The 18,273-nt window shown below is 50.2% G+C and overlaps 2 protein-coding genes across 2 annotated transcripts in view; one reads left to right on the forward strand and one right to left on the reverse strand.

Annotated features, from left to right (window-relative positions):
- Positions 1–7,048, reverse strand: part of Chst13 (carbohydrate sulfotransferase 13) — a 13,821-nt gene extending 6,773 nt beyond the window's left edge. The window contains exons 1-2 of the mRNA XM_029478229.1: positions 6,922–7,048; positions 449–546 (exon numbers count right to left, since the gene is read on the reverse strand). Of these exons, the coding sequence (XP_029334089.1) occupies positions 449–546; positions 6,922–7,027 (204 nt within the window). The 5' untranslated portion in view covers positions 7,028–7,048. The remainder of the gene's footprint in view (positions 1–448; positions 547–6,921) is intronic.
- Positions 7,049–14,876: 7,828 nt separating this feature from the next.
- The window catches only part of Uroc1 (urocanate hydratase 1), a 29,267-nt gene continuing 25,870 nt past the window's right edge, over positions 14,877–18,273 (forward strand). Inside the window, exon 1 of the mRNA XM_021164120.2 lies at positions 14,877–15,063. Within this exon, the coding sequence (XP_021019779.1) occupies positions 14,938–15,063 (126 nt within the window). The 5' untranslated portion in view covers positions 14,877–14,937. The remainder of the gene's footprint in view (positions 15,064–18,273) is intronic.

The following is an 18,273-nucleotide window of genomic DNA, read 5'->3' on the forward strand; positions in this document are numbered from 1 at the left end:
AGAGAGAGAGAGAGAGAGAGAGAGAGAGAGAGAGAGATGGCACGTCTGTGTGCAGTCCCAGTAGGGCCATTTGCTCCATCTGCTTGGAGATGGGGCCAGCTTCCTCTGAACATTCATTTGTTGTACCACATATTAAAATTTGGGAGCTTAATGACCATCTACTTAAATTCCTGGGACAGGCATAGGTTAATGAGCATTTGTTTCTTGCCCTGGAACAGGCATGGCTTTATGACCATCTGTTCACTGGTGCCCTGGGACAGGCATGGCNATGTGTTACCTCCCTGTATCTGCAATACATAGCATAGGACAATCACAGGCCTCAGTTGTGGTGGGAGAGATGATAAAGGGGAAAATTGGTCTTTCAGGCTGGACAGGAAGCCCTGAGGCCCATACTGGACAAAGCAGGTATCCAGGTTACTGTGGCCTCCTATCTAGGATATAAGAGGGCATTCCAGCCACTTACCTGGTCCAGGTCATGCAACAGCTGTAGGGGACTCTTCCTCACTCCACCAAACCAGCTGGAGCCCAGAGCTTTGTTTTCAAATGCTGAAGAGCATAAGGAGAGAGAGATCACTGCTAGCTCTAGACAAGGTGTGGTTTGGCAGCACACCTGGGACCTAGTTAACCCACTTAATGTAACTCCNTTTTCTTCCAGTGTCTCCTTTTCCTCCTGGGTATTTGATAGGTGATTGTCACTGGTAGGGCATTGTCCTTGGGGTCATTCTCACCTCATGCCCTACACTCCACCACTGAAGTGTGGCAAGTACAGGGGACAAGAGGAAAGGAGCTACCTGCCCTGTGGAAAGAGCACCCAGCCCCATCTGTTTCTATTCACCCTGTCTCAGGCNCTGCTTCCTTAGGGTCCTGAGGATCTCACAGGCCTGATGGCTGTCCAGCCCCTAGGTCTGTGTTGTGAGCATCCAGAAAGGGCTGGCCGATGCCGCAGCCAGGTTGCAGGCTGTCAGAGTGAGGTCACCAGGCTTGATGAGGCACTGTGAAAGGCCCTGGAAGCCTATGAGTCCTTTTGACAGAACAACACCTTTATCANAGAATGAGCCTCCTGGAGAGGGGACAGTACTAATACAGCAACTGGCATCAGGGTTGCAACATGCAAGTCTCTCAACACCAGGGGAGAATGTGTTCTCACTATTCTCCAGGTTAGAGATATCACTCAAGGCCACCCATGAAGGGGTCTTCTTAGAGCCTCAGCAAGAACTACAGGGCCCTGGTTCCCTCTAGGTCTGTGGGCAGGGTTAGAGAGAGGTCTTGAAGGATCACATCAGAGCAATCTTACCCTCCAGACCTATGCAGAGGCTACTGTTCTAGAAACCACTCCTTGCCCAAGGCCTTTAGTTTTCTGGCCAGACCACAGCTGCCTAAGAGTGGGTTCCATAACAGATGCCAAGGGCCAGTGGGTGGAGGACAGACACCAGGGGTCCCAGAATAGCTGTGGTCACAGATTACAGGGCTAGGCTATCTCCACCCTACCAATGAAGAATCAAGGCACCAGGTCTGGTGGCAAGTTCAGGCAGACTATAGAAGGAATGGTGTGTGGGTGTGGGTGTGTGTATACATTGATCAGAAAGGGTTGCCCTTATAGTCCATGGGTCCACTAAGGACCACTGACACTAGCTCCAAATAAATCCCCAGCACCTTCACCCCCAGCCTTGCTTGACTTGCTCTCAGCTGTACTCCCTCCCCTCTGTCAAGACACACAAAACAGAATGGAGAGACAGCAGCTTTGTTTAGCCAGGGAGGAGCCAGGGCAGAACTAAGACTCCTCCTAACCCAGTGGTTCTCAGCCTGTGGGGGGTCAAACGGCCATTTCACAGGGGTTGCCTAAGACCATCTGTGCATCAGATATGCACATTATGGTTGATAGCAGTTGCAAAATTACAGCTATGTAGTAATGAATATAATGTTATGGTTGGGGATCACCACAACATGAGGAACTGTATTAAAGGGTCACAGCATGAGAAAAGTTGAGAAGCACTGGTTAGGGCCTAACCCCAAGCAGCTGAGCAGCAGCAGGGAAGCTAAAAACCACCCCACCTTCGAGAGGAGAGAGAGAAGGGGAAGGAACAGAGGAAGGACTGGAGTGCCAATAAAGGAGATAGATGGGAACAGCCTTGGCATGCAGCAGAGANAGCGTAGTGTGGAGGCAGAGAGCCTGGGAGCAACTGTGCTTTGGAAGGACACCAGAGCAGGCCTATGGGATGGGAAGCAGGCCTGGGACAAGCAGGAATATGCTGACTGTNCAGGCAGGCTGCTTTCCTTGGCCCAAGACACCAACAGGAGAAGCACCAGAACTTCTGGTGCCCAGCCTTACATGGACTCAGTGCCTACGCAGATGGAAGGAAATCCTGGATAAGGTTCCATGGGCCACAGCAGAGGGATTACTGATGCTCCTGTGGCAGCACATGGTGCGACTGTTGTTGTCTGGGGCAGGTGACACTGGACACTGTGGCATTGTGCTGCGTGACACTGACCTATGTTCTCCTGTTGAATGGACACTCACTTTCCCAGTTGTTAGATAGGGCAACTGACAGTCAAGAGGCCAAACCACTCAAGGCTGACTGGGTCCAAAGAAAGGGTACATCTCAGATTCCAGGGTCTGCACTGCTAAAGACGGGCTTCCCCTTTCGGACTCCTGCTCATCATCCACAGGGCCCCCAAGCTCTGCTTTACTAAGGAGGAAGTGCTAGCCATGGTGGGGAGGGGCAGGACACACAAGGTCACAGAGGGTGAGTGACCGCAGGACACACCCTTGTGCTGAAACCCCCTAGAAAACTCCAAGAAAGCTGACCTCAGTCAGTCCTCAGCCTGCACTTNCAGTAAGGAGCCCCATACCCCAGGCAGGGGAGGGCAGGTTGCTTTGGGGGATGGGGCATGGGTGGGTGAGTCTAGCCCAGGGCACATTGCAACAGCCACATCTTGGTTAATAAGTTCTCACTGCCCTGTTGCAAGACAAACCAACAGAAACACCAGCAGGAGCTAGGTCAGAGCCTCAGGTATGCTGGCCCCACTCAGAACCCCCAAAAGGGCTTTTGGGGAGACCTGCCATTCAGTGTCCTGGGCATCCTTTCCTGTGGTTACCCTGAAGGGAGAGTGGAACATATTACACAAGCTTTTCACAGGAAGAAAGGCCAATCTGCCTCTTTCCAGTTATCTTTAAACTATTCACAGACTTTGACAAGCCAGCTGCTGTGATAGAATCCCTATCTGACCAGCCATCACCAGATCCACATTACACCAGCCCAGCATTGCGCATCACCCACAGGCCTCCTACTCCTCCAATGGGCATATGTCCACATGGGTTCAAACCCCTTTCTTAGTGCTTACTGTTCTCTGTCCTAATTTGCTTTCAGTTGCTGTGATAAAGTACCATGACCAAAAGCCATGTGGGGAGGAAAAGGTTTATTTCATCACAGGACGCAGTCCATCAGTGGGGAAAGTCACTCAAGGCAGGCAACTAGGGTAAGCGACTAAAGCAGAGACCATGNNGGGGCACTGTTTACTGGTTTGCTCAGCATCCTTTTTTATACAAAAAGGATCCTTTTTTATGCACCAGGCCCACCTGCCCAGGTGTGGCACTGCCCACAATGGCCTGAGCTCTCCAACAGCAGTCATTAATCACAAAAATGTCCCTACAGACTTGCCTACAGGCCAATCTGATGGAGACATGGTCTCAACTGAGGTTTTCTCTTCCCAGATGACCACGAGCTTGTGTCAAGTTTATAACAACAACAAGTAACCAGCCCATTCAGTTTCCCATCTAGTCAACTTCTGAGCTTCTTTTCAAAGTCTGTCCCAAATATCTTTGCTTTGTATAATAGAAAAAAATAAGCCCAAATCATCATTCCAGGGAAGGATGGCAACAGAGCAAACAGACCCTAGGGGCAGCAGTGGAGCTGCCACAGAGACCCTATGGTGAGGCTGCGGTGCAGAGCAGCTGTCCCATCTCCCCCAGTGTGCTCCCTCCCCTGACTCTGAGCTCTAGGACTCAAATCCTGACCTAAAAATTCTTGACTTAAGAAAGTGGCTTCTTTTCCCTTGATGACATGTGCCTCCCTGCTCCTACTGGAACTGACTGACCTGCCAGAGACCGTTTCTCCAAGGACTCTGAGTTCCTGAGCTCTGGAGTCCAGCTGGGCCTGGTGGGTCTCTTGGGAGCTCTATCGCAGCAGCCACACCCCCTCCTTTTGCTAACCAGTCTGGCATTTAAGCCAAGGGGCTCTAAGACTCCTGTGCTCTCCCACTTGACAGATCAGATCACCCCAAACCCCAAACCCCTCAGGGCATGTCTAAGAGCAGATGGCATGAGACCTGTGGTTTTAGTGTCAAAATGCAACTCTTCGAGGCGAGACATATGTAAGTTCTCCAGCTCCCATACAGAGACTATGTGGCCACAGGCTCAGCAAACATAGAGCTGTGCACGTCTGTGCAGCAGGGAAGCCCAGACAGACAAAGGAGCAAGGGGGCCCATACTAGTGACAGAGGTGTCTAGGGCAGCTGTCCCATTCCACCATAGTGACCCTAGGCTGAGTCAGTGCNGGTAGCAGATCCTGGGCAGGGAGACTAGAATGGACTCCCCACTAGAAAGAGACCAATGAGATCCCTGGAGCAGCTGGAACCCAGACATAACCTGTAACCCCTCAGTGTTCCATTTGCCCAGCAGATGGTGGCAGTGACACCTCATTCCCAGGAGCAGGAAGGGACAAGGCCTGTCTTAGACTTTCAGCTGAGGTATGACATTGGGATTCTCCTGGGCCCTGAGCTCTCCTTGACCCACAAATCTTTCCCATGATCCCCTTATGGCTGAGACTTGACTGCAAAAACAGAGGCATGTCCCCTTGAGGCCTGGCACAGTGAGATCCTACCCCTGCTNCAAGACCAGACCTTCCCGCTGTCTCCCAGCCAGCGCCTACCATAAGCACACATTTCTCCCTGCAAGGTGGGTGGAGAGCTAGCTCTAGATGAACTTGGGCTCTTGCTGGCCCAAGACTGCCTGAAAAGTTGGGTGGCCNGAAACCTACTACTGAGGAGTGTGAACATCTAGAGAAGCAGCTCTCACCCTTCCTAATGCTGAGACCCTTTAATACAGTTCCCCACGTTGTGGTGATCCAACCATAAAATTATTTTCACTGCTACTTCATAACTGTAATCTTGCTGCTGTTATAAATTGTAATGCAAATATCTGTGTTTTCCAACGATCTTAGGATACCCCTACGAAAGGGGTGGTTCAACTCCCAAATAGGTCACCACCCACAAGTTGAGAACTTCAGATCTAGAGACTGGGAGGTGAGGGGTGGAAACTGGGAAAGCTCAAGAGACCCATCTCAGACCAGAGGGAATGAAGCTAGGGTCAGTGGGGACTTCCCAGGGAAGACAGCATGAGACCAGCCTGGGGATGACAGGAGTAAATATCAACCCTACCCGAGCGAAGCTGGTAAGGGGAGAGCACGCAGCCCCTTCTCTAACCATGCTTGCACTTTCCCTCCCCTGCTCCCNTTCACACCCCTTCCCCCTAGCTTCCCTTGGAGAGGAGGGGGNCCAGGGCTACNGTTGCTTTTCTTCCCAAACCTGGCTGGAGGAGGTGGCAGGAGAGATGTGTCCCGAAAGGCATGAAGACATCCTCATGGCCACCCAGACACATGCCTCTCTGCAGACACACCCCAGTGCCAGACTATCCACTCATACCCCAAAACAGTGTTTGGGCCCTGAGGGACCTGANCCGTTGTGGCCCAGGACTGGGTAAACATTTGTCTACAATGAATGACAGGGTAGACAGAGACTGTGACATCAGCAGACACTGCGACCACACCCAGACCGGGCCAAGGGACATCTTAGACATGAGAAAGCACCTATACAGGAGTAGCCATTCACCTACCGGTCTTCAGTAAAGAGAAGGCTCCCTTGGGGGGGGGGGGGCTTGCAGGGGTGCCCTGGCACAGTCACTTACATCTGGTTACACAGAGTTTGTTAATTGGCAGAGTGAGTAGACACAGGCGTGGTGACTACTCCTGAGGCCTTCCCAGTTCTGTTCACCTGGCATCCTTCCCAGGGGTCCCTAAGGATGAAGCCAGTGTGATGAACGGGCTGGGGGCCAAGCACTGTCTACTGTAACATTCAAACTCACCCTCCCAAAATCCCTGTAAGTGTGGAGTCAGCACCTATTCCATAGATGAGACTGTTAAGGCCCTGGGAGGGCACAGATAGTAGGTTCAGCTTGCTGAGTGACCTCCAACCTACAAGCCTGCTGGTCATTGAGGTCCTCCATGGATCAGTANCATTCTGAAAACAATTTTCCCTTGTCCTGAGTCACTCTCAGCTAATGGCCCTGTCCACCCTTGAGTAAGAACCTGTCTGGAAGTGAGCAGACCCCATACACACAGACTAAAGACGGACAAACCGTCAGAAAAGTAGCCCACTGCCCAGGTACCTCTAAGCCACTCCACACCTGACCTCTGCCCTCAGCTTAGTCTGTAAAGTGAGTTATCTGCCAGAGGATCAGAGGAGACCTAGGCTCATTCAGAGTGAAACTGACCACATGCCTGGTGGAAACTGGTACCCCCCCCCCCAGGCCGGCATAGACCTGTGCAGTTCCTCTGTGGATGTATAGACTCAGCAGGATCTCAGATTAAGACAGGCATCCCTGCCAGAGGGCAAACTGACTTCTCAAGGCTCAGAGAGTGGGGCAAATGTAACCAACGCATCTCTAGATTGACCAAAAGTTCCCACCAGCAGCTCTACAGGGAGTCAGACAATGGTCATCTCACCAGCGACAAGAAAAGACGTTCCCTGCGGGAATGGAAGGCACCTGTCTTCCACTGGTGATGTCCCAGCCAAAACAACAGGCAGGTGCCAGGTGGCTCCAGAAGGCTGAGGAAGCAACGAAGAGCCCCGAGCCCGCGCACTCACCGGGACGCAGGGCGCACAGGAGCAGGAGCGCAGCACCCAGACTTGCCACCACCGGCAAGGGCCGCCGGCAACAGGAGCGCCTTCCCATGCTGTGCCTGGCGCGCATGGCAGGGAACAGTCTTCTGGTGCGTTCTCCTACTGCGCGGCGGAGGTCCAGGACACGCCCAGTTCTGCCCTTAGTTTAGGGCCCGCCCAGAAGTAGCGTCCAGTGCTCCAGGCTAGANATAGACGTGCCTGACTGACTTAATGGGTAAAGCTGTAATACAAGCCATTGAAAAGCAGTATCTATCCCTGTTACTAGTCATTAAGTCAGGATTCCCTACTTTACACTGATGGGAATTGGTAGTGGAGAAACTCTCAGGTACNGGTGCCTCNGGCCTAAGTGCTCTACTGGCCGAGCTAGAGGCTGCAGCTGAGGTCCTGGGAGCCAAAGCTTTGGTCAGAAACGGACTCCAGAGGCTCAGGTTGGACACTCATTGCCCTAGGCTTTAACCTAGTACAGGGCAGCTATTGGAAGCCTAGGCATGACAGCTCTGGTCCCCAAGCTTTCGAACTCTTGACCCTCAGTGCTGGCAAATGTCACAGCTTGCAAGTCCAAGGGTCCTGGGACCCCCTACCATTAATGCTCAGTAGCTTCTCCTCCCAGCCTGCCTTCTCCAGTCTTAACCCTTGGCAATGTCTTGTCTCTTCTTTACTTCCCCTGGCTTTGCCTATGAAGCTTCTGCTCTCACAGCAGCCCCTCAGTTCCCTCTCTGGGGAAGACCACTTTGGAGAAACTCTCCACGTGGACCACACAAGTGATCACAAGCTGATTCTGAATGAAAGTGTGTGCACCAGTCAGGGCATGGCCCTTCCTGAAAACTAAGGACTGGATTTGCATCAGTCATAATGCAGGGAGCCAGGAAAAAGACTCCCCCTCATTGTGAGTAAAAATGCCCCAGAGTCATGTTAATTTCCCCAAGGCTGATAATGGGCAAGAAGTCCTGCATCCTGCACAAACTGTTTGAAACAGCCGGTGACTGAGACCACGAGTCGGGAGCTTCGAGATCCAGCAGCTGAAATCAGAAACGCAGCTTCCCAAGGTGCTCAAGGAGAGTTCAAAGCAGCCAGAAACCATGAGGACAGTAGTAAGGTTAGGTAAAGCTGAAAGACTCACCGCCAAGGAAGGCTCTAAGTGTCAGGATCACAAATCTTCCAGGACCCAGCAACTTAGCTTATGTAAAGGAAAAAAATAGCCTGTGGTTTAAACTCAGCTCTTGGGAGGCAGAGACAGGCCAATCTCTGTGAGTTTGAGGACAGCCTAATCTACAAATCCAGGACTCTTAAACAGAAAAACCCTGTCTCGAGAAAAAAATCAATCAACCAACCAATAAAAAGTAAAAGATAATGTTGAAGGCGTACTTTGTAATAGAGGCCTCTTTATAGTTGTCTCCACAGTGCCTGACCCCTGCCCAGTGTCTCAGGAGCCCACAGTGACTTTTCAGATAGGAAGGGTGGTGGTCTGCACCACAGTGCAGGACAGCAGCCCGAGGTGTGTGGGGCAGAGAATAAGTGAGGGAACCCATCTCTGGCCTGGTGCTACAGTTTGCTCTAGGTGCCATCACCCACTCAAGACCCAGTCAAGTAGAGAAATGGAAAGAGCAGGCCTTATACAACATTTCTTAATGGCAGGGCCAAATGGCTAGGCTGAACACAAGCCCAAGGGACCTGTGGATGTCAGTCCTTCCCCCATCCCAGGATCAGTTATAAATGTTTCTTCCTTCCCCCAAGCGCACACTGTAGCATGCTTTCTTATGTGTCAAGTCCCATTTGAATCCCAGTTCATGCAGGCCTTGTCCAGCCTGGAGGAGAAGTGAGAGATCTCAGGCATGTCTTCCCGGGCACTAGATCTGTTGTACCTGGTCATGTCACCCACAGCTGCTGCAGGCACAGGCACTCAGAGCTTATTTCAGACAGGGGGGTTGCATTGTAGAGAGACACCAGAGTGAAGTCCACCCTTTGACAGATAAAGAAAGGGCTGGGAGTGTGGCTTAGTGTTAGAGGACGTTCCTGAGCCATGAAGCCCTTGCTTACGTCCTGGTGCCACAAAATAAAAATAAATAGAAGAGAAAGACATCCAGTGAGCACTGTGAGCTGCAGACTGCACCTGATCTCAGGGTCTTGCTGCCCTGATGCCAGCCTCATAGAGAACCCAAACAAGCAGCTGGCCCTGTGTGCACAGGAAGGGCATGGCTGATCCAACATTTAGCCTTGCGTGTGTGGGATGAGGTGCTGCACCCAACACTAGCATCTTACCTGCCATCTGTACTCTATTTCCCTGTACAATGGCGGTAATATTAAACCTCACTTTGTTGTGGAGGCTAAATGAGGAGCAGAGACACTTGAACAGCCTCAGGTGTGGCAAGCGCCGTGTAAGGACTTGATATTAGTATTCAATAATCCTAATTGGTTCCTCTTATAGCAATGATCTATTNTCAATTAATGAAGACTATGAAACAAATAACATTTATACATTTAGCTTCAAATAGCAACAATGGTTCTACCTCCTTTCTGGATGGGAACCCAGCTCACACTAAAACCACATCCTTCTGAGGATGCTTCATCCTNGAGGAATGTCTGCTTCCTTTCAGCCCAGCCCAGAACCCGAGGATGCTAGATAACCCACAATACCTATCTGCCCCCCAAATCTCACCCAAACTCTCAGACCAGAACCTAGTCTTCCAATCTTCGGTGTGTTTTGGCCTTCTACGCTGCCACCTGGTGACCAAAATTGAGAATAGCTCAGTCCACTATTGTCCTCAGAGATGGGCATCGGTGGAGACTACCAGAAAGATCAGAACCCATGTGCAGAAGCCTGCCTCCAAGCACAGGTAGCTCCCTGGAAAAGCTTCCTTTTGCCTGCTGCAAAGGCCCTCAGATGCGTGTCAATTATAGCTAAGTAGCAAATTGCCTTGAACTTTGGAAAAACACCACTTCAATGCTATGGCTCAAGATCCTAGGAAGGCTCCTGGTGGTATGCTTCCCCCAGAGATCCCATGCTGCTGCAGTCAGATGGTAACAAGATGGCCATCATNTTATCAGGTGGCCTGCCTTGATGGTATGTGACATACGTAACTATCTTTCTCAGGAGCCTGGAATCTTGGGGCCATTCCCAGAGAACATGGCTGTGTGACCTGTCTCTGACCTAATCACATTTCCCTTAGTTCCCTGGAGCCACTGAGGCTGTCCAGGTTCCAGTGACAGGTGAATCCCAGCCTCACACAAAGACATGCCTGAGAATTTGTAGATCTGATTTAACTCTGTCTCTGAATGTTAAAGAAGCAGTAAGGAACCATGAAGTTGGCCTGGCCTAGCTGCCTTGANAGGCATGTGTCTTCNGATTTTCAGGTTAGAGTCCATGACTCCTAGGGCACAATGTGCCTTCCAGTTCCTGAGAGACTGACACACTGCCTCAGGCAGTGCAGTATTCAGGCCTCTCTGCTTCAATGTATGTTCCCTCAGAAATCAAGGAAGCATGGACGCTTGACAGGACAGTTGGTCTTAGGTAGTAATATTGTGTACCCTGTATAGCTTGTAAATGTCATTGAATCCTAGCAACTTCAACTGTACTGATCCTGGCAATTGTCATTATGTTCTGCTTCTGATAAAGGTTTAAAAGGTCTGATTGCTCCCAATAAAATTGCCACAGTTTTGCTGTGGACACACACACACACACACACACAGCAGCCTGATTTAATTCCTCATAGTGTATCAGATGACGTTGGCCTGGTAAGTGCGTGCAGGCACTTACAAAGGAGGCTCTGTGGTGAGTGCCAGTGGATGGACAAAGTGAGAGATGGTGCATCTCCAGGAGCCTACAGTGAGCATTTATTTCTAAACACACCAAAAATCTGACAGCTGAGATATCTGGATGCTGGCTGTGCCTCTCCTTTTCTGTGTTGGTCGNAAGGGGAGGGGCTAGCAAGANGCCAAAACTGTCTCTGGAGATGGAGTCTTTAGTGCAGGTATCAATGAGAAAAATGCCAACATTTCATGTGGTGCTGATTGCATGTGGGGCATNGTTCAGGGCCCTTCAGATATGGACCTCATTCCATCCCCAGCTACACCTGTGAGGTATTAGTGTTNTTAAGGTCATCTATCCCTTGGTGTTCATGCCACTGGAACTGCAGATACCAGTCNCCAGGGTCACCTCCCTTACATGTTATAAAGTGGTGTGTAACCTGTGACGTCCTCCCCTTACCTTCTGTCATCCTTGGGTGCCATGTGAAACCTAACGCAATGCCATTGTTATGCATCTCTGGCAAGCCCATAGTCAGGATAAGCCTAGGTAAAGCTTTGTACAGTTCAGTNTCTTAAGAATTATCCTCAGATGGGGATCCTGAGGGCCATCCATCCTTTCCTTACAGAGAGGCCAGGAAACATACCCAGTGACACACAGCTAGTGAGCAGGGTAGTTGTGGTCCAAACACACTGCTGTGTTCAGCTTATGTGAATCTCTTACTCCATTAAAATGTTTACAGTTTGTTTTCTGACTAAATAACTTATTCTAGGGTAAGATTCACATGCAGTTGTGAGGAGGCATAGGTACTCCATGTGCTCATATGTCTCCCTAGTGGTGACATCTTGAACATTCCAGTCAGGGTGCTGAACTTGAGGTTGTCCACTACAATATAAAATCAGCTTCAGATGGTTACAAATATTTAAAAATTAGATTAGACAAAACAGTTGGGATTTTTGGTTTCTTCCTGANAACAGAGCTCTATATAAGCATATTGTCATAGGTCTTTGTTACAGGGAGGGGAATCTGAANAGGGAACAGAGTCCAGCCAGGCACGATGCAATACCACCTAGGGAAGGCATGCTAGGACTGAGAGACAGTAGGTTGCTGCTCATGGGGGATTTCTGCCCCACCCCCCACCCCAAGGGCCAAGGGAATCGGGGTTTATCCAACTCTGCAGCCTTCTGCAGGACTTGGGAAGCCAGATGGGCTCTAGGTACCAGCCCCAGTNAGCAGAGAGAAGCATGTGTAGCCCCTGGAAGTGGGCCAGCAGTACTCAGGCTCACAGAAGGGAGGGCAGGGCAGAGGCTGAAGCTGCCAAGGGAGTCCTATTCATTCAGCCTGGACCCAGCCTGCAACAGTACCTGGTACAAGGCAGTGCTTAGACACCTTAGCCTATAAGAAAGATCAGGAGGTTAGATGACAGCCAGGAGACCTCCAGTTCAGAGGGAGAGGGGAGACGACTGAGGAGCCCAGCAGGAGGCACTAGGAACCTAGGGACCCCAGCATGAAAAAGACTTTTCTCNGTCTCAGGCTCTGCATAACACCATACACATAGGAATGAATGTGAGATTTTCTCCTGCAACATCCAGTTCCCAAGCAAACACCAACCTGGAACATATGCCCTACTCTAAAACACAGGCCTCAGTCTCCATAGCTGTTCCACTTTAGGGTTAGTCACAAGCAAGGGAGTGGCCTGTACTTGACTGAATGGTTATAAATGGGTGGGGGGGGGGGTCCTATAGCCCAGTCCACTCCTAAGGTTGTATTGATTTGTTTAAAACATCCTAGGACTAGGAGTTACAGAGACAACGTGTTGAGCACAGACTGAATGAATGACCATCCAGAGACTGCCCCACCTAGGGATCCATCCCATATACAATCACCAAACCCAGACACTATTGTGGATGCCAACAAGTGCTTGCTGACAGGAGCCTGATATAGCTATCTCCTGAAAGGCTCTGCCAGTGCCTGACAAATACAGAAATGGATGCTCTCAGCCATTCATTGGACTGAGCATAGGGTCCCCAATGAAGGAGCTAGAGGAAGTACCCAAGGAGCTGAAGGGGTTTGCAGACCCATAGGAGGAACAACAATATGAACTAACCAGTACCCCCAGAGCTCCCAGGGACTAAACCACCAACCAAAGACTACACATGGCTCCAGTCGCGTATGTAGCAGAGGAGAGCCTAGTTGGATATCAATGGGAGAAGAGGCCCTTGGTTCTGTGAAGGCTCTGTGTCCCAGAGTAGGGGAATGCCAGGGCCAGGAAGCAGGAGTGAGTGGGTTGGTGAGCAGGAGGAGGGGTAGATAGGAAGAGGGGGTTTTCGGAGGGGAAACCAGGAAAGGGGTAAATTTGAAATGTAAAAAAAAAAAAAACCCAAAAAAGAAAAAAAAAAAAAAGAATTGGAAAGAGAGCTAGAGATAAATATGGAAGTGTTCAGTATAAGGAAAGGAAATAGGAAAATCTTGTATTCATATTATAATCTCAAAAATAAAAGAAGTAATAAANAGTAAGTTTACTTTAAAGTTACATGTAAAATATAATGTGTATGTATTTAAGTACCATTACTTAATATTTCCAATATATGTTACATATTGCTGTATTGTTTAAGTTAAATATTTCTGTATACACAAACTCATATTTAAGGTGAAAAGAAATGATATGCACTTTTATACTTTGCCAAAATTTTTAAAAAGGCACAATGTGAAAAAAAAAATTCTAGGACTGAAACTCAAGGGTAGATGGATGACTAGCATATCCCTGGCACCAAAAAAATAAAAATAAAAAATAAATTTAAAGAAAAAGGAAACCTAATCAGAAGCACACAAACTCGGGGTGGCATGTTACTTTATTCGCCCGTGTACCATGAAGGATTTGGGTGTCAGCTGAATAGAAGGCATTCAGGATGCGTTGTGAGAGTTGTGGACCCTTCTGGGCTTTGTGAGTGTTGTGGACCCTGTGGGCTTTTTGGTGTCCTGGGGGTCCCTTCATAGGAGCCCTGTGAATCCTTCNTTAGGGACTTTGTGGTACTCTTTACAGTGTCATGACTGGTGGCATCTGTCAATGGTGATTAACCCCACCTCCACCTCTCCCCTCCCTGAGATTCAGGAGTAGAAAGTTTCCCTGGAAAGCAAGTGACTTCTGGGGCTATCCAGGAGTCACAAGACCGGCTCCCAAGGATGCAAAAATACTCTCACCACAAGGCCACCTGGAATGCCCCCTGGTGTCCCCAGACGCAGGACTGCAGACAGAGACCGATCTGCTTTTCTAATTGTGCTATAGAACATCTTGTTNATGTCTTCACATCACTCCCGCATGTACACTGGACTCTTAAGCACAGATGCCATTTCAGTGGTGTCTCCATCCAAATGTGGGGTCCCAGGTCTCTAATCTGAACTTCACTCATGACCAGCTCCAGGACTTCAGNAAGTCTCCTTGACTCTCTGACCTCAGTTTCCTTTTCAGTGACATGGGACTGGAGTTCTGAGGGCCAGCGCAAGTGCCAGCCACCTCATGTGCTACTCTAAGTGACCAATGGTTCACCTTCCCACTCTGCCAAAGGCCGGGTGACATGACCTTTTCTGCAGATGGAGGAGTAGGTCACCACCCACCTGTGTACACAGGGACAGAGCAAAGGGCATGAAGTTGGCCAGGAGTGGACATTTACCAGGATCACTGGGACTCAATGGTGGACCTTTCCTGGCTAGGGGTGGGGGAAGTGACACCCAGTATTGGCCTTTGGTCCAAGGCCAGGATGTGGAGAAAGGCTTTTATGCAGAGCTGTTAATGATTAGAGGTTGCTGGGGGCATGGAAAGCTGTAACCACACCTACCTACCCCTTCCTGCTCAAGTGTCAGGGAAATGGAATACAAGGGACTTGCTTCTGTAGAGCTTGAGCCAGGTTCAATGTCACATGACTGCCCACCATCAATATTCCAACATTGCCACTTTTTAGACCCCCTCTATGATTGGTAAAAACCTCACCCTCAGAGCCTACCAGCACCCCAAACTCATACCCACCTAACTTGGGTATGCCCCCAAGGAGTTTCTCCTCTGGCAAGTGACACTCAGGCAACCTACCTATCAGGCAGTGATCCAAATGACCTGCCCCTTATGCCCTCTCTGGACCCAATGAGGGGCTGGAGGAGGTGGCCCCGGGGCTGTCCCCACCCTGCTTGCCCCTGACTACCCAGTCAGTCACTTCATACTTGCCTCCACCTCAGCTTCTGCAGACATGTCCAGCCTCCAGGAACTGTGCTCTGGTCTGCCCCTACGACCCCTTCCTGAGAACCGGGGTCGCTGGGCCGGGGTGCCACATGCTCCGGTTAGAACTCCCGACCTCAGCCCTGAAGAAGAGCAGGTAACAACTGCTACCCAGTCCTCTGGGGCTCTGGGGCCCTTTGGTACATTTTAGGTGGCCACGGTGGCTGGATACCCCTCTTTCTTTATACATATTAGCTGTCCCTGTCCCTACCAGCTCCCAGAGAAGGGTGAGGGGGTGTGCCAGCATCTATCACCTGATATTCTTCAGGTGAAGCCACACCTTAAGACTCGGAATTGGGGCTCCCACTTCCAGATGAGGACAATGGGGCTCAAGGTCACCCAAACAGTCTGCGGTGGTGGTGCTGCGGCCACCTCTGGTGAGGAACAGGAAGAGGCAGGGTGTGAAGTGGCCCTAGCTCAGCACCTTCGCATGAACCTTGTCCAGCTCCAAACACTGAGTGACCCTTGTGTCCTCTGCAACAGTTTTTCTTTGCCCCTCCCTCAAAACCTCCCGTTGACTTCAGCTGTGCAGCTGTGTCCATTAAGGACACAGGAGGGATGACAGTTCAGGTAGCCCTCACCTGGTGGCTCCCTTTGCAGAAGGGATTTAGTCCAAGGAGCTTTCCAAGCTGCCAGACTGAAGCAAGTCCCTGAGCCATGGGAGGCTGCTTTTCTGAAAGACACTGAAGTACAAAGGCTAAATAAAATGCCCTACTACCACCCTCACCCACAGACTGCTCTTCTGGGGAACCCCACTCCTGGGCTTTTCCAGAGCTGCCCACAGTCAGGGAGCATGTTTCAGAGCTGCTGGGGTAGGACCCTGGTGGACAGGAGCCAGGAATGAGAGCAAACAAAGAAATGAACTGAGGGTCCTAGAAAATGGGGTAGCACCAGGCAAGACAGGGCTGGTGCTGGAGAGGAGCAAAGGGTAGAAGGATTGGGGCGGGGTGGTCACCTCGTCTTTTCACTTGANCTGTCTGTTCTGCTGAGCTCATGTCTCTGCTGTGGTTAATGTTCTTCCTCCTTGGCACCAGTGCCTTGAGTAGCCACAAGAGCTGGGAAGGCTCTGTTGCTCCAAGGGCCTCTGCTGACACCCCTGTGGCTGGGTGATGGTGATTAACCTCCACGGTGTTTTGTGGTAGCAGAAGGGCAGCCAGGAACTGAGAAATCGGGCCCNTTTGGTTTCATTCCTGTATGTCACCCTGTGTTTGAAGAGTACAACGAACATCCTTAAAGGAGAGGTGACTTGCAGATCTGAGGAGTTAGAGTTAGGAAGTGACTTAGTCTTCCCGCTATGATGAAATCCCAAAATTTAGTGAAAGCTTCTCTTTCATTGACTTGCTTTCCATTTGGGGTGTGTGTGTGTGTGTGTGTGTGTGTGTGTGTGTGTGTGTGTGTGCTTACATGTGCACACATGTATATGTGTGTGGTTGTGTGTGTTCCTGTGTGTCTGTGTGCTTACACACACATATATATGTGTACATATGTGGTTGCATGTATTCCTGGGTGTGTGTCTGTGTCTCCATCTATGTGTTTGCACACGCCCACACATGTGTGGATGTGTGGGTATACACATGTGGTTGCATGTGTTCTCGCAGGCGCACATGCGTGCGTGAGTGTGTGTGTGTGTGTGTGTGTGTGTGTTCAGGTGTGCGTACTTTCAGTCCCACCCTTGTTTCCACACCTTCACACTACTCATTCTTTCACTGTTTGTACGGACTAGGGCTTCAGTCCTTGCTTTTCTTTGGCAGCTCTCCATTTATGTGAGGAGCGCCCCCTATTATACTTTAGTCAGTGAACACTCAGCACAGGCCTGTTGAACCTTCACACTGTGCCTCACAAGGGGAGCAGTTCTGCTGTTAGAAGCACTCTCCCCTGTGTNCAGTTTCTCTCAGAGACCTTTTCTCCCAAGTCCTATCTCATCCACCGCACTCTGCTGGGAATGCCTCAGCTGAGCCCTTCACAATGGTGGGCCTGAATGCCTGTCACTATCAACACACTATCCTGAGAGGCCTTTAACATGGTGGGTCTGCATGTGTGTCTCTGCCTACATACCATCCTGAGCTTGTTGGCTGGGGACTCCCCTGCGGTGGTCTCTGGGGTCACTGAATGCATGGACAAGAACATTTGCTAAGAGGTCAACCCCACATCCTACAAGGCACATAGGAGGACTTCTGGACAGAGGTGGCTATGGAAGCTTGGACAAGGATTCTATGAGGGAAAGAAGGGCTGTGTGGAGACAATAGAAACAATACATTGAAAGGCAGAGATGTGCCTTCCAAGGTGGAGGAGACTCCATGCAAGTAGAGCTGGGAGCAGAACTTGGAGCTCCACATGCAGCATGACTGGAGAAGATCCAGTATGCCGAGGACCCTGTGAGTGTCACAAGATAGGCAGTGGGAGCCAAGCGTGGTGGCACACACCTTTAATCCCAGCGCTCGGGAGGCAGAGGCAGGCAGATTTCTGAGTTCGAGGCCAGCCTGGTCTACAAAGTGAGTTCCAGGACAGCCAGAGCTATACAGAGAAACCTTGTCTCGAAAAACAAAAAAACAAAGAAACAAACATAAAAAAGATAGGCAGTGGAGGATCTTCGAAGGTTTTTGAGTAGGTGCCTGGCTTGGGTGTTTAACATTACTCTTGCATTTCCAGGACTGTAGGAGTGTTTTTTGTAGAGATCCCAGGCAGCAGGGAGCATGGCAGAGATCCATAAGTGTGGGAAGGGACAGTTCTGTATTCTGGCACTCACAGGGTCCATAGGTCAGCCCTACACCACACAAACTGTGTCAGTTCNTTAGTACCTAGGAGTTGGGTTCATTATTACCCCCACTTTCCAGATAGAGCCAGTAAAGGAGGAAGCGGGGCACACAGGTGCTGCTGGGGAAATCCTCTGTACATACAGCTATGTCTTTAGCAACACTGCATCCTCAAGTCCACATCTCACTGCTCAGCCTGGTTCTCATATCGTCTGATACTGTCATCCATTGCCTTTTACAAGGTCCTTCATGTTTATGTGACTTTTCATTTGGAAGATCACAGAACAGTCTCAAGATCTTAACTGAGCTATTTGTGAAAAGTGCCTTTCACCTGGTAAGGCCACATGCAGGCTGGTGGATGAGAACGTGGGCATGGTGGGGCCATAACAGTGGCTACCATATCAGCTCTGTACACTGCCCAAGTCTGCCCATCCCAGAACACAGCCTCTGTACCACTAGCCAAGCTTGGTGCCTCTCTGGGCTTACAGTGGCTTCTGCTTTCCTTCCCTAAGTCTGCAGCCCCTAGACCAGATGGGGCCAAGAAGAGAGAATGT

Source organism: Mus caroli, chromosome 6, assembly GCF_900094665.2.
Source record: "Mus caroli chromosome 6, CAROLI_EIJ_v1.1, whole genome shotgun sequence".
In the NCBI taxonomy this organism is placed as follows: Eukaryota; Metazoa; Chordata; class Mammalia; order Rodentia; family Muridae; genus Mus; species Mus caroli.